This window comes from Clinocottus analis, unplaced genomic scaffold (assembly GCF_023055335.1).
Source record: "Clinocottus analis isolate CAN_PGR_092001 unplaced genomic scaffold, fCliAna1.0.p SCAF_8, whole genome shotgun sequence".
Lineage (NCBI taxonomy): Eukaryota > Metazoa > Chordata > Actinopteri > Perciformes > Cottidae > Clinocottus > Clinocottus analis.
This window is the reverse complement of record NW_027176240.1, coordinates 21,977,815-21,994,073: the sequence shown is the minus strand read 5'-3', so window position 1 is coordinate 21,994,073 and position 16,259 is coordinate 21,977,815. Positions and strand designations below refer to the sequence as shown.

The 16,259-nt window shown below is 43.5% G+C and overlaps 1 protein-coding gene across 1 annotated transcript; it reads right to left on the bottom strand.

Annotated features, from left to right (window-relative positions):
• Positions 1-825: 825 nt before the first annotated feature.
• On the bottom strand, positions 826-16,237 carry LOC137779610 (NLR family CARD domain-containing protein 3-like). The gene is made up of 12 exons (XM_068567650.1): positions 16,113-16,237; positions 15,849-16,013; positions 13,838-13,951; positions 13,549-13,627; positions 13,170-13,395; positions 11,230-13,018; positions 10,957-11,130; positions 10,660-10,833; positions 6,314-6,487; positions 6,017-6,190; positions 1,536-1,582; positions 826-1,382 (listed from the first exon to the last, which is right to left on the bottom strand). Exons 1-12 carry the CDS (start codon positions 16,199-16,201, stop codon positions 826-828), a joined length of 3,762 nt encoding a protein of 1,253 aa, XP_068423751.1. The 5' UTR covers positions 16,202-16,237.
• Positions 16,238-16,259: the final 22 nt, after the last annotated feature.

The following is a 16,259-nucleotide window of genomic DNA, read 5'->3' as shown; positions in this document are numbered from 1 at the left end:
CAATAACAAGGTTAAAGGTCACAACAACGGATAATGCAAGAAATCAATTATGATCTAGAATCATCCAAAACTAGGATTCATTTGATATCAACGTCACTTATCAAAGTTTTTTCATTTGTTGCACGACGATCAAAGATGATGAATTTAGTTTGTTCAAATCAAAACAACTCTTTACAAGTTGTGATTATTTCTCCACAGAAGCTGAATCTGATCCAGAAAGACTCTCGTTTGACATTCGGAGGTTTTTCTTCACACAAACAAATGTCTCAAGACCAGCAGCAGGTACCCCTCACCTGCTGCAGCTGTTTACAACCACTGAGAGATCAGGGCCCTGTTCCACGTACGTGGTTCCACAAATACGATCAAATGTCCTGTTATCCAGCTTAACCTAACAAGATGATTGACTACAGGATATGTCGGTTCCCTGAAGGTGGATCCTCCCTCAAACGCTCTCGTTCATTCTAACCAGACGTCAGTTCTCAGGATAACTGTGCGTGCCCGCTGCTCTTCAGAAGGGAGAAAAGTCAAACGCCAAATTCATGATGTTCTCTTTCTAAAATGACAAATAAACTCAGAGAAAGACGGTCTCTTTTCTCTGCTGACGAGCAGAAGATGATCATGACTACATGTGATCTAAACTGGCTTTGTGGAACCGAAAATCCTGATCTACGTCATCTTATCCTGGAAGTTATCCAGCTATATCAGTAAACCAGGTACGTGGAACAGGGCCCAGGTTGCCGCTAGCTAACATCAGCTGTGTGTCATCCTGTACAGGAGGAACTATCTGGACAGCAGAGAGAAGGTTTCTCTACCAGGAGGAGACTCTCAATCCTCCAGAGAACACAGAGACACTGAGGATTCAGACAAGGACCAGAACCTGAACCCAAACCCAGGATAAAGAGGTTCAGTGAAGGTGGTGTTGAAGGTGTGGAGGTGGATCAGTGTGTCAGAGGAGACTCTGTAGAAGGACAGAGAGCCAGCAGGACAGTCCACATACACTGCTACTCTACCAGAGGAGGAGGAGGAGGAGGAGGAGGAGGTGATGCGTGTTTCTGTCTTATTGTGACGGACATAGTAAACACCACCATAACACTCCATACTCCAGGACTGATCATTCATTCCAAACAAACAGTCTTTACTGTTTCCTCTCCTTCTGATTCCTCTGTAACTCACTGATATAGAAACTCTTCCTCTCCACTCGACCTCCCAGTAACAGCGACCAGTCAGACCAGTTCTACACAACAGCTGAGACCAGCAGTCAAACCTGTCTGGATGATCAGGATATGACTGATCCTCCATCACATACGTCACCTTCCTGTTGTTGTCAGACAGTTTGAGTCTCTTGTTCACTGTCTTTGTGTCGAGTGTGAGTTCACAGGAATCTGATGGAGAGAACAAGACACAATACAGCTGCAGTTATTAATCTATCATCTGTTCATCTAGTGACACTTTGATGATGACATCAGAGATGTGAATGAGTGATGTCACAGTGTGCAGATGGTTGAATGTGTTCATCAAACTCAAAGCCCACTTACACTTCCTCAGACCTGGTCTGAACCATCGGACTCCAGCAGGCTCCACCCTGAAAGGAGGAGGGGGGTCAGAGCAGCATGAAACATGGACATGACATCACTCTCATCACAGAGCTTTGGGATTCATGTTCACATGGACCACTTATTATTCATCCGCTCATCCTCTGTTACTTCATGGAGCTTCTTCTGATTGGCCCATGACGACAGCTCATCATGCTCTTCAGCCTGACTCATGTTTATGATTATCATCTTTTTAATCAACTATGTTGTTACATTACAATAAAACACTATCAAGTTGTGTTTCATAAACTGTTGTCTGCATATTGTTATGATCAGATTATAATCTGCATATAAACCATAACAACATAAATGGATATGAGACACACATATGACACACATCGTTAGTGGGAGAACTATTTAATTCAGCAGGTTCGAAACTGAACAGACCTCTCTCTCTCTCTCTCTCTCTCTCTCTCTCTCTCTCTCTCTCTCTCTCTCTCTCTCTCTCTCTCTCTCTCTCTCTCTCTCTCTCTCTCTCTCTCTCTCTCTCTCTCTTCCCCCCCCCTCAGGAATAAAGGGGGGACTCTGAACTACAGAGCTGCCAAGAGACGGCCTCCACCCACAGTCTCCACTCCCCCGACGCCACCTACGGTCACTCGCCTCAGCCGGTGCACCAACCCGCCTCTTTCTCCTCATCCTTAACCCCTCATCCCTCACTCCCTTTCCTCATCCCTCACTCTCTTCCCTCATCCCTTACCCCCTCATCACATCCCTTTTCCTTTTCCAGCTCAAGAATCTATGGTTCTGAATAATAAACCTTCCACCAACACCAGTTAGGAGAAGCGTGGTCCTTGTTAGTGAAACAAATCTAGTTAGAATAAAATCTACTGGGATTAAATCCATCTCCACAACCATACTGGTAGTGAAATGTATTGTGCTGTGTAGGTGCTGCATCACTTAGTTTGGTTTCTCAGGCTGCTTTGTGGTTTTCACAGGGAAGTTGATGAGAGAGAGCTGCAAACAGCGGCGTCTACAAGCCTGCTAGAAGCTACAAACTCTGCTCTGACACCTCAGCTGAACTTTTACCTGTTAAGATTGTGCACAACAGAAAGTTAATGTCTCCTGGACTTTTTTTCTGTGAAGAACCCAGAAAGGGTTAATATTTGGTGATGTGTGGTTATGTGTGGCCTTCTGGAAAACCATAAATGTTTACGTTGAGGCATCCCTGCGATCGTCTCACTCTTTCTGTTACAAACTGACCCCGGCCCCCGTCAGAGAAGAGAAAAGTTATGTGGCCCTCACAGGAAAAAGTTTGGGGACCCCTGGTCTACTGATTCCACCAGATTTGAAACCATATCTCTGTGAAGGATTTTGGCGAAGATATTAATATTTATAAAACGTCAATGGCTGCGTTTCCCAGATTTTGATCGTTCTTAAGGACTTCGGCTAAGAAGTAGCGCTAAGATACGAGTGTTTCCCAGACGCGCTCTTAACTGCCTTCTTAAGATCTCGCCAAAGAAGCTTCTTAAGACGCTCTTAGTGGGAGCTGTCCACCGCCGTGGAGATGAAACTAAATCAATCCATGCCAGATTAATCCATCACCCACCACTTTATCAGAGCATGAATCACACACAACACGCTGTGGTCCACACACTTATGCAATTATGCTACGGGCGCGTGTGTGCGTGTGTGTGTGTGTGCGTGTGTGTGTGTGTGTGTGTGTGTGTGTGTGTGTGTGTGTGTGTGTGTGTGTGTGTGTGTGTGTGTGTGTGTGATCCACGACACCAATCACCGGGATCTCAGCCATGGCATGAAATCCACAGTGGACCTGGTGGACCTCGTCCCGTGTGGTGGCATTCTGATGTGTGTCCGCATTGCGCAAATTCTCCCAAATCCTAGCTCAAACTTTTAACATTTTTGCATTGTTTTGCTTTGATAAAGTGAAGCAGAACAAAGTTAGAGAGGATTTAGTACAGAAAAAAGTCAGGCGAGGGCTCACATTTGTAACATTTAGTCACATTTGAGGAGAAGAAAAAATAAAAAAAATTCAGATTTCTTTTTTTTTAAATTTATAAAATAACCAATATTTCCCTTTAAAATAAAACAAGCACACACATTAACAATTATTAAACTGTAAAAAAAAAAAAAAAAAGTTAAGTAGTATTTGCTGAATAATCAGCAAATACTAAACTTTTTTTTTGCAAATAAAGCGATTCATGTTTGTGTGTTCTTTGGCTCATATCTCCCTGGTTCTTTGAGCTGGAAGGATTTTGAATGTCTGGATTCTGTGTGGAATTGTCTTGCTTCTGGACATCAGGATTTTTCTGATAGCACCAAGCTAAGGGTTGCTGGTTCTGGAAACATGCTGATTTTGGGCTGATTTGGGTTTTTGTTTTGTTTTATACTTTTATGATTATCTTTCTTTCTGTTTGAGTTTTTTTAAATGGCTGACTGATTCTTGTAGCAACGGCTTTGGTGTTTAATTCAACATCAATATATTTTCTTATGATTTATATGTTTTATTTGCAAAAAATCCAAAAGAATCCAGATTAGGATCCTCTGGTTTTTAAAAGGGAGTGGATCAGACTGATCTTACGTTTCCTTCTTAGTGAAAGAACATCTTAAGCTAAGAACGACTCTGGGAAACACGTCCTTCTTTCACAGCGCTCTTAAGACGCTCCTAAGACGCTCTTAGCGGTTAAGAGCGTCTTAACAAATCTGGGAAACACAGTCAATGTCTGCTCGGCGCTCCTGCCTGTATCCCCAGTAGCCGTAAAAAAGTGTGTCATCTTTGGCAGCGTTCCTAAATATTTATCTGTGTCTTTTCTTTTTTTTCTTTTAATTGAGCCGCTTGGATAACTTTGTTTCATTTTTGCTTTTATTCTTGTCTTGCTTCTTCTGAATCGTCTCTGTGTAATTTCCTCCTGTCACTGTGTGTTTATGTTTCGCGCTGCGCACCGTTACGGACGAGTGCATTTCATTGTGAAAGTAGGGGTGTGTGGACACGACAGATAACCATGAACTGGACATTTTAACTACTACTTCAACGTTTCAACGGATTTCTTGTTGAGAGACTGAGAAATTATGAAAGTAAAAAAGTGTAATCATTAAAAACGTATAACTATTTTCTTTTTTTTTTGTATAACCATTTTGATTTTTTATGTACAACCATTATCTTTTTAACCATTGAAGGAATATATGTACTGTTTGGTCTTCATTTGAAGTACAGTTTGTGATTAGATCGTATAAAATGTATAGGATGTTATAAGTTGCTGTGTTATATAATCTTTTCTATATTATGGGTAAAAGTAAAAAGCTCTCCTGTGTATTAGGGTCCAGCAGCCAGTGTGACCATATTAGGCAATAAACCCTTAGCTTATCTTAGATGCAAGATCTAGGACTGAGCCTTAAAGAAAAGGTGGAGGGGTTAAGGGTGTCTGTGAGGTACAAGAGGTGATGCACAGAGAGGAGAAGGTTTTCCTCTCTTCTTCTCTTCTCACTCTCTTCGAACCCTTCTCTTCAGACTTTGCTTCTTTTCTTACTTTTTACTCTTCTTGTTCACCAGACCACGGTCTGGAAGAACAGATTTAGAGAAGACTAGACTTAATATGCAACTTTACTAGAGCAGGAGAAAAATCTTATCCACCCTGTCCCAGCCCTTAGGGGTTGGGACAGGGAACCCAGCTAGTCTGGAGGAAACTTCTGCTATCAGGAGCAGAGAGCCTGGCAGCAGTACAGGACCACCAAACAGAGAAAGTAGTTTTCAACCAGCTCTGAACTTAGTTTTTATTTTCATTTTACTTTTTACACTGAGCACTGTTTCATTGAGTTGAAATTGTCAGAAGTGATTGGAGCGAAAATAAAAAATCTCAGCCTTACCATTGGGTAAGTGACTGACATCAAACAAAGTTATGGTTTTTTAGAACAATTTAACCCTTTTTCCCTGTCCACCAACCGTGAGATACAGAAGTGACGACTGAATCTACCGAACAGACTTAAGGGAAGTATCTTTGGGTGAAAACTGTGCAGTGTTAGTATAATGATGAGATGGTGTCAAACAGGCAGAGAGAAGGTGTAGACGATACACGCACTCATTATACGGGTTGAGACAAGTTACAGCCCACTGTGGGGACCTGACAGCACAGAGCTGTGAAACACCCTCAACAAAACCTAGAACTTAACTCGAAATTTCAAAAATCCTAAAGATTTAGTCCGGGGCGAGATAAAAGACCAAAAACATTATACTCATATCGGATGAGGAATGTCATTTCCTCCGGGATCACTGAGATAATAGTTGACGGAGTGCCACCGTTTTAGGTAAAGAGGTCTTGCCTTCCTATCCCCCCCTCCTCTCTTCCCCCGGCCTTTTTGAGGTTGGTTGGGGGCCCCTCTACTACGACCACTGGTAGGGGGCCCCAAGCAGCCGCCGTCCTATGTCTCTATGTTAAAACCGCCTCTGCTCTGTGGCTGCAGCCTCTTCATACCTGAGAGTCTCCAGTCTCCAGTGTGGATCCTCCAGTCCAGCAGACAGCAGCTTCACTCCTGAGTCTCCTGGATGATTGTAGCTCAGGTCCAGCTCTCTCAGATGGGAGGGGTTGGAGCTCAGAGCTGAGGTCAGAGAAGAAGAGCCTTCCTCTGAGATCAGACAGCCCGACAGCCTGCAAACACACAATAACACACATATCACATCTTAAGACAATCTGAAGGAGGATACGAGTTCATCCATGAATGTAAATCAGGATTTGAGTGTCCATTAGTTGAACATGTTGATGAATTCTGACCTGAGGGTCTCCAGTCTGCAGTGAGGACTCTCCAGTCCAGCAGACAGCAGCTTCACTCCTGAATCCTGCAGGTTGTTGTTACTCAGGTCCAGCTCTCTCAGACTAGAGGACTGGGAGCTGAGGACTGAGGACAGAGCTTCACAGCTTCTCTCTGAGAGTTTACAGTGACTCAGTCTGAAGAGACAACAATCAACAAGAAGAAAAATAACATTCATGTTCAAATGAAATCACCTTTTTTATAATGAGTCCAGACTAAAGTAGAATCAGAAAGAAAGACCAAAAATAATTAGTTCAGTGAAAGTGGATGAAAAGTCTTGCTGAGTTAAAAAACTGTTTCTGTATTTTTCCTGACGAGAGAGAGACTGAACAAAGTGATATATATATAATATATGCACGGTGGTGTAGTGGCTAGCACTGACGCCTCACAGCAAGAGGCTCTGTGGTTCGGATCCCGGTCTGGGCGGGGTTCGGACACTGGTCTGCAGGTCCTTCTGTGTGGAGTTTGCATGTTCTTTCTGTGTTTGCGTGGGTTCTCTCCGGGTTCTCCGGCTTCCTCCCACAGAATAAATAAATCAAAAAACGTGAAAGATGTAATTCCTTCTTTCACCACATGGTGGCCGCACCATTCTAATGTCATCTGGCTCTGCGTCTGTGCCGCGAATCCTTCTCGACGGCAAAAAAAGAGAAAAGTTGGCGGTGAGGGCCGCCGCCTTCAGGTGCGGTGGGAATTACAATACTTCAATGAAAATCAAGGCAATTGTGTTTCTCTGATTTGGAGAGACGGTTGCCTTGTTTACGGATTTCAACGTAGAGAGACACTACGAGTCTAAACATGCTACAACGTACGACAAGCTAACAGGGAGTGAGCGCGCTGAAAAAGTGAAGCAACTCCAAGCTACCTAGCAGCGCAACAGCGACTCCTCACAAGAGCCAGTGAGTGACGACGCCGCAGTAATGACGACGTTGGTCTCCTTAACTCGCAGGTTTATTGCAGCAATGTTCACATTCAAGTAACGGGGCTCTTTGCTAACTGTAGCTCAATGCGGAACAGCTAACAGGCTCGCGTAGCATCCCCCACACTCACTACAACAACAACACACGGCACTTCCTCCAAAGCCACCCGCCTCCCCCCTGCTCCACCAATCACAGGCCACAACCCTGCTAACAAGCACGCTGCTTCCCTGTGATTGGCCGGAGAGCGTAAGAGGCCCCTGAACGATCCTTCTCCTCCCCCTCCCCCGCCCCTTCCCTCTGAAAAGATCTTGTAAAAGACACGGGCAAAATTCACTTGTTTTAAAGTTTAATGATAACAGACCACTGCGCATTACTTTGAACTCCTGTTTAAAATGTTCACGAGGCAACGTTATTTAACTCATAGAAATGTAAGTTATTCTATTCAGTTTGTTCTTTGTTAGCTGAGTGAACGAAAGGCAGAATTGATTACATTATATTTGGTTACATTGTCATTTTAAAAGTAAAGATAATTGTGACAGTATGAGTGTGTATTTTTATGTGACATTTGTGGTTTAAAAAATGTCAGAAGGAACAATTGGCCCCCGGCATCTTTACTTTATCAAATGTGGCCCTCTTTGCAAAAGGTTTGGACACCCCTGCTCTAAACGCAAAGGAAAGGAGCTTCATGCCTCCTAACTTAGCTCCTTTAGCTTAGGAACCACTGGACCTTCCTTAAGGAAAGGAGATGATGCCGACCCACAATCCCTTGCGGCGGCAACATTTAAAGTGACGTTTCATTCGTCCGTTCACGAGAACAAACGATCATGAAGACAAACGCAGATCATGAAAATAATAAGTAGCGTAACTTGTAAATACTTTCAATAATCTGTTAAACCGTCTGGAAAACTATGAACGTTACGTTGAACACGCTGTAAAGTGATGAAACTGCTGTAAAGTGATGAAACTGCTGTGAAGTGATGAAACTGCTGTAAAGCGATGAAACTGCTGCAAAGTGATGAAACTGCTGTAAAGTGATGAAACTGCTGTAAAGCGATGAAACTGCTGCAAAGTGATGAAACTGCTGTAAAGTGATGAAACTGCTGCAAAGTGATGAAACTGCTGCAAAGTGATGAAACTGCTGCAAAGTGATGAAACTGCTGTAAAGTGATGATACTGCTGTAAAGTGATGAAACTGCTGCAAAGTGATGAAACTGCTGCAAAGTGATGAAACTGCTGTAAAGTGATGAAACTGCTGCAAAGTGATGAAACTGCTGTAAAGTGATGAAACTGCTGCAAAGTGATGAAACTGCTGTAAAGTGATGAAACTGCTGCAAAGTGATAAAACTGCTGTAAAGTGATGAAACTGCTGCAAAGTGATAAAACTGCTGCAAAGTGATGACAATGCTGTGAAGTGATGAAACTGCTGTAAAGTGATGAAACTGCTGTATTAATATTCTCTCTGGTGTTGAACTGCAGCTTCAGTCTCACTCTTTTATTTTACTTTAGTTACAGAAGCTTTAATGAAAGAGTTAAACTGGACGAGCTCTTCAGTCTGACTCATGTTTATGATAATCATCTTTTTAATCAACTATTTTGTTACATTACAATAAAACACTATCAAGTTGTGTTTCATAAACTGTTGTCTGCATATTGTTATGATCAGATTATAATCTGCATATGAACCAAACTACATAAATGGATATGAGACACACATATGACACACCTCGTTAGTGGGAGAACTATTTAATTCAGCAGGTTTGAAACTGAACAGAAACAGTTTAGTAGCTTTGTTCTCTGTGTAAAATCTCTTGGTTTCACTTTCATATTCCTTCGTTCATTTCTATTCCAACCTCGTTAATAAATTAATATATGAACCGGGTTGTTTATATGAATAAAGTAATATATGAACTGGGTTGTTTATATTCATAAAGTAATATATGAACCGGGTTGTTTATATTCATAAAGTAATATATGAACCGGGTTGTTTATATTCATAAAGTAATATATGAACCGGGTTGTTAATATTAATAAAGTAATATATGAACCGGGTTGTTTATATTCATAAAGTAATATATGAACTGGGTTGTTAATATTAATAAAGTAATATATGAACCGGGTTGTTTATATTAATAAAGTAATATATGAACCGGGTTGTTTATATTCATAAAGTAATATATGAACTGGGTTGTTTATATTAATAAAGTAATATATGAACCGGGTTGTTTATATTCATAAAGTAATATATGAACCGGGTTGTTTAATCCTCTGCATGACGCAACACTGTCAGAACACAGGTGAAGTATTTAAGATGCTTTATTGTGGTGCAGATGGACTACAACGTTGTAGTTTCACCGCTGCAGACAGACCGACGTCACTAACATCGCCTGCCGTCGCGTCAGAACTACGTCGTTAGTGAAAGTGGAGTCTGATCCTCTAAACACTCGGTTGTCTTTTCCTAACTCCTCATGAAGTCTCCTTCCCATCTTTCCTTGACCCCGTGACGTTTCCACAGAGGTGAAGGAAAAGTGCTGAGGGTTAGACGTTAGGAGGTGATTATTTGACTATTCGACCGCAGCCTGAGACTGAACCAAACAGGAAATGAGCTTCAGAACCAAAACTAGGAGCTAAAAGAGGCTGAAAAGCTCTGCAGAGCTGCAGCGATGGAGACGATTCTCTGTGTTCATCAGCACCACACGACTCTTCTCCTTTACACAGTCAGCTGATCCGTTGTCAATCTAGAAGTCTTGATTGTTGGATGTTTTGGTTCTGACAAGCTCTTGTGTTTGTGTAATAATGACTGTTGTCTCTCAGAAGTAAAGTAAAGGAGAAAGAAGTCTGAAATCACTACAGCACCACAGACTTTATGACAGACTTTCCGGCGTTTACCCTCTGACTGGTTTCCCGTTGCCGACCCCGCCTGTTTGGATTTCTCACCTTGCATCTGCTCCAGTAAACCTCCAGTAATGTCTGGACTAAAGGGCAACACACACTAGAGGCAGATGACCAGCATCAAAACATCAAACTATAGTTTCATATGAGCCCAAAACCTGCAGCGTGACGACGTTGATGCACGTCAACCCACCATGATGCCGTCAACGTGTCAGGATACACCACTGTCCTAGTTTCTGATGTAGAGACAAGGCAACACTCCAGAAACACAACAGCTTCATCACCTCCCTGTTCTGGCTCATCCTGCCTGCTGTTCCCTGACTACTTCTGTCTGTGTTGATGGTCTGATGTGGGACACAAACAGTGAGATGAGTCTCTGGTAGCTTGAGGTCAGCTTGATGTGTCAGGGTCATATTAACCAGGCTGACAGTGTGACAGAGAACAGGTTTCCAGCTCTACCTCCTCTATCAGACTGATGCTCTGTGGCTGCAGCCTCTTCATACCTGAGAGTCTCCAGTCTCCAGTGTGGATCCTCCAGTCCAGCAGACAGCAGCTTCACTCCTGAGTCTCCTGGATGATTGTAGCTCAGGTCCAGCTCTCTCAGATGGGAGGGGTTGGAGCTCAGAGCTGAGGTCAGAGAAGAAGAGCCTTCCTCTGAGATCAGACAGCCCGACAGCCTGCAAACACACAATAACACACATATCACATCTTAAGACAATCTGAAGGAGGATACGAGTTCATCCATGAATGTAAATCAGGATTTGAGTGTCCATTAGTTGAACATGTTGATGAATCCTGACCTGAGAGTCTCCAGTCTGCAGTGAGGACTCTCCAGTCCAGCAGACAGCAGCTTCACTCCTGAATCCTGCAGGTTGTTGTTACTCAGGTCCAGCTCTCTCAGACTAGAGGACTGGGAGCTGAGGACTGAGGACAGAGCTTCACAGCTTCTCTCTGAGAGTTTACAGTCACTCAGGCTGAAGAGACAAGGAGGAAGAAAATATAAACAATAAGTAGAAAAGATAGCAGAGTATTTAAGTTATGATATATGAATATAGCTCTCTCTCTGTACTTACAGAGCTTTGTTGGAGGCTTTGACCACTGGCAGCAGCCTCAGAAGAGCCTCCTCTGAAGCAGAGTACTTCTTCAGGTCAAACACCTCCAGATCTTTTCCTGATGACAGTAAGATGAAGACCAGAGCTGACCACTGAGCAGGAGACAGTTCATCTGTGGAGAGACGTCCTGACCTCAGGGACTGTTGGATCTCCTCCACTAGAGAACCATCATTCAGTTCATTCAGACAGTGGAACAGATTGATGCTTTTCTCTGGAGACACATCCTCACTGATCTTCTTCTTGATGTACTGGACTGTTTTCTTATTGGTCCGTGAGCTACTTCCTGTCTGTGTCAGCAGACCTCGTAGGAGAGTCTGATTGGTCTCCAGTGAAAGACCCAGGAGGAAGCGGAGGAACAAGTCCAGGTGTCCATTAGGACTCTGTAAGGCCTTGTCCACAGCACTCTGGTAGAGATGTCTTGGTTTAGGTTTTGACAACCAGGAGGTTGTTTGTTCTTCTGCCAGCAGGTTGACACCAGAGTTGATGAAGGTCAGATGGACATGAAGAGCAGCCAGAAACTCCTGAACACTCAGATGGACGAAGCAGAACACCTTGTCCTGGTACAGTCCTCTCTCCTCTCTAAAGGTTTGTGTGAACACTCCTGAGTACACTGAGGCTGCTCTGATATCGATGCCACACTCTGTCAGGTCGGATTCATAGAAGATCAGGTTCCCTTTCTGCAGCTGATCAAAAGCCAGTTTTCCCAGAGACTCGATCATCTTCCTGCTCTCTGGACTCCAGTGTGGATCTGTCTCAGCTCCTCCATCAAACTTGACATTCTTCACTTTGGCCTGAACCACCAGGAAGTGGATGTACATCTCAGTCAGGGTCTTGGGCAGCTGGCCTCCCTTTGTGGTCTTCAACACGACCTCCAGAACTGTAGCAGTGATCCAGCAGAAGACTGGGATGTGACACATGATGTGGAGGCTTCGTGAGGTCTTGATGTGGGAGATGATCCTGCTGGCCTGCTTCTTATTTCTGAACCTCTTCCTGAAGTAGTCCTTCTTCTGTTGGTTAGTGAACCCTCTGACCTCTGTCACCAGGTCAACACAGTCAGGAGGGATCTGATTGGCTGCTGCAGGTCGTGTGGTTATCCAGAGGCGAGCAGAGGGAAGCAGCTTCCCCCTGATGAGGTTTGTCAGCAGCACATCCACTGAGGTGGACTCTGTGACATCAGTTAGGGCTTTATTCTTGCAGAAGTCCAGAGGAAGTCGACACTCATCCAGACCGTCAAAGATGAACACAACCGGGAACTCTTCAAACCTGCAGATTCCTGCTTCTTTGGTTTCAGAGAAGAAGTGATGAACAAGTTCCACCAAGCTGAACTTCTTCTCTTTCAGCACATTCAGCTCTCTGAACGTGAAGGGAAACATGAACTGGATGTCCTGGTTGGCTTTGTCTTCAGCCCAGTCCAGAGTGAACTTCTGTGTTAGGACTGTTTTCCCGATGCCAGCCACTCCCTTTGTCATCACTGTTCTGATTGGTTCCTCTCCTCCAGGTGAGGCTTTAAAGAGGTCTTCTTGTCTGATGGTGGTTTCTGGTCTGTGTGGTTTCCTGGATGCTGCTTCAATCTGTCTGACCTCATGTTCATTGTTGACCTCTGCAGTCCCTCCCTCTGTGATGTAGAGCTCTGTGTAGATCTGGTTCAGAAGGGTTGGGTTTCCTGCTTTAGCGATCCCCTCAAACACACACTGGAACTTCTTCTTCAGGTTAGATTTGAGTTCACGCTGACAAACTGCAGCAAGAAGTCCTGAATGAACACACAACAAGAAGATCAGAATAGATTTTTAACAGTTCATTTCCTCAAAGAATGAGTATGAATATATTGTGGTCCATCTCTTGAGACATTAGTAAACGTTCCATTCATCCAGCATGTTAAATCTTTAGAGAAATCCTCTTACTGCTCTGCAGACAGTCAGCCAGCTCCTCCTGCTTCATGCTCCTCAGGAAGTGCAGTGAGATCTTCTGAAATGCTTCTTTGCTCCTCCTCTGCTCTTTATCTTCACCATCCAACACCTCCTCATCCTCTCTCTGAATCTCTAAGTATTCTGGGTAATCTGAAGTCAGAACCTTCTGGATCTTCTTCAGCTCGTCCTTCACAAAAGTGAGGATGTTCTCCTCCAGCAGCTGGAACAGAATATTCTCTGAATGACAAACTAAAACCATGGAAGCAAACATCAGATCCATGTTGGACAGACTGACAACCCACTGGTCTAAAGAGTGCAGCATGGAGATGATGGTGAACAGAAGACATGTAAAAGTAGTTGTACAGGTACAGACCATAAATATGGAGTCCAGGTGTGTTTGATGCTGCTGGGCAGACGGACCTCTGGGAACCTCTGAGCTCTCCTGGTCCTCTCTGTGGAGGAGTCATGAACCATCAGCTCACATTGTGTCTGCACCACAGACTGTTTATTGTTCATGATGTTACAACACAAACACAACAACAAAGTTAAAGATGTTGTGTCATGATTCAACATTTTATAAACCAGATGCTAAAGACTGGAGATGAAGGACGACCATCTGTGTGACAGTTAGTCATCTTGTTTCATCTGTTTAAAGAACTTACTCTGGGTCATAAGAACGTTGTTCATCTCTGAAGAGAATAAAAGCATCTTTAGACCGATCACTCTTCATGGACACACAGCTGGGTTCAGGAGACTTTTCTTTCTGCTGCTGTGACCTGATAGAAACACTGAGATTTAATGAACACATAGGATTCATATTACCTGCTTTCACTGGTTTTGTTTGACCATTACCCATTAAAACATAAATGGTCTTAAATGGCAACGACAACACAACTTATTTATGGTTACTTATTTGTTGCTTATTCAACCAACTCGTCATTACAATAAGACACAATAACTAAAACTTGGAGCCAGGGAGCCAGTCATAGTAATGATGAATGTAATGATGGAGGACAACCCTCCAACAGGAAACTCTTTTAAACTGCTGACTCTTCATCAAACTGCACTCTGCTTCCAGACCTCTGAAGGTAGTGCCAAACATCTACCACTAGTCTGCATAGATTTATGTTCCCAGACCTCTGAACGTAGACCCAGAACCCCTGCAGCTAGTCTACAGACCTCTGAATGTCGACCCAGAACCCCTGCAGCTAGTCTACAGACCTCTGAATGTAGACCCAGAACCCCTGCAGCTAGTCTACAGACCTCTGAATATAGACCCAGAACCCCTGCAGCTAGTCTACAGACCTCTGAATGTAGACCCAGAACCCCTGCAGCTAGTCTACAGACCCCTGAATCTGATACAGTCTTCTGAAACTGCTCCCTAAACCATGACAGGTAGTCCCTGAAACTCTGGATCTAGGACCCAGACTACTTCAGCTTGTCCCCAGAACTCTACAGCTCTTCTGAAGACTTTTGTAGGTTTATTCCATCATCTGTCTCAAAAAATCTACAACTAAAAAATATCTCCTGGTCGACTCAGAGGAGGAATAAACTCACAGTGTGTTTGCACCAGAGTAGGGCTGCAACAACGAATCGATAAAATCGAGAAAAATCGATTATTAAAAAAGTTGGCAACAAATTTCATTATCGATTCGTTGTGTCGCGCGATTATTACGCCACTCAATAAGTCGCGGAGATGTTTGAGTATTGAACATAACAGTTGAGTGGAGCGGAGCGCCGCAGACTGAAGCTCCAGGAGCTTCTGCAGCGCTGTACCTTCTCCATGTCGCTGCATAGTCGCGTTGCGTGTTCACTAACTTAACAGCTAGGCTAACCGTTGTCGTTAGCTCGCTAGCTCGTCCTTCATTCCCCGTGTTTGAGCTGTTGGGTTAGATAACGTCTTGGTTTTAAAATACCGTGGAGGCTTCAAGAGAAGCAACGCGTAAACATCTCCTCTGAGGAGCAGAACACAGACCTGCGTTCAACAGTCTGATATAATGAGGCTTCATGCAGAGGAAGTGCTGCTGGGATTTGTAGTTCCATATCTAATGAACAACCTTTATTTAGGTAAAGTGCAATACGTAAGTTATCCGTTGATACATTGAGTGATTACTTCTGGAATATCATCTCTAGTTCTCTGAGTTCTGTGTGTGTATGTCTGTGAGTGTGTGCGTCTGTGAGTGTGCAGGTGTGTGTGTGTGTGTGTGTGTGTGCGTGTGTGCGTCTGTGAGTGTGCATGTCTGTGAGTGTAGAGAACAAGTTCTGACAAATCCTGTTAAGTTTTCTGATTTGTATTTGTTTTTTATAAATTCTTTATTGTTAATATTTGTTGCACTGTGAATTTGTACTGTTAGTTCTGTTTTTGTAATAAAAGGTTGCAAATTAATGCTTTAAAATTATGTATTTTTTTATCCGATTAATCGATTAATTGAAAAAATAATCGACCGATGAATCGATTATTAAAATAATCGTTAGTTGCAGCCCTAAACCAGAGACTGTTTAGAGTTAATGATTCATAAACAAACAGCTACAGAGCAGTTAGTAAAATATATTGATTCTGTCATGATTGATCTTCATGAAAACAACACTGTAAATGATGAACGACCAATTCTGTGTTTCATAACTGAGAATCAGAACAGTTAGTCATCTGTTTCATCTGTTTTAAGAACTTACTCTAGGTCAGAAGAACGGCAGCCATCTTTGAAGTGAATCAGACGACCAATCGACTGATCACTCTTCATGGACACACAGCTGGGTTCAGGTCCAGGTCCAGGTTCACGTTCAGGTGCAGGTCCAGTATCAGGTTCAGGTTCAGGTCCAGGTCCAGGACAGTCTGGTCTCTGATGGATCCTGGTCACACATGTAGAAGCAGAGTCAGTGAGTCAAAGACTTTGTGACATGAGAAGAGTCCTGGACAGTTAGAGATGGTCCTCTCACCTCTGAGCTCTGGTCTGGCTGTCATGTTCCCCACACAGACTGCTTTTAGAGGGAGGGACTCCCTCCTCTCTGTCCTCACTCTGACTCATAGCAGAGTCCACACCTTCACACCAACAGCACCACCTGCTGGAGAGATCACACATTACT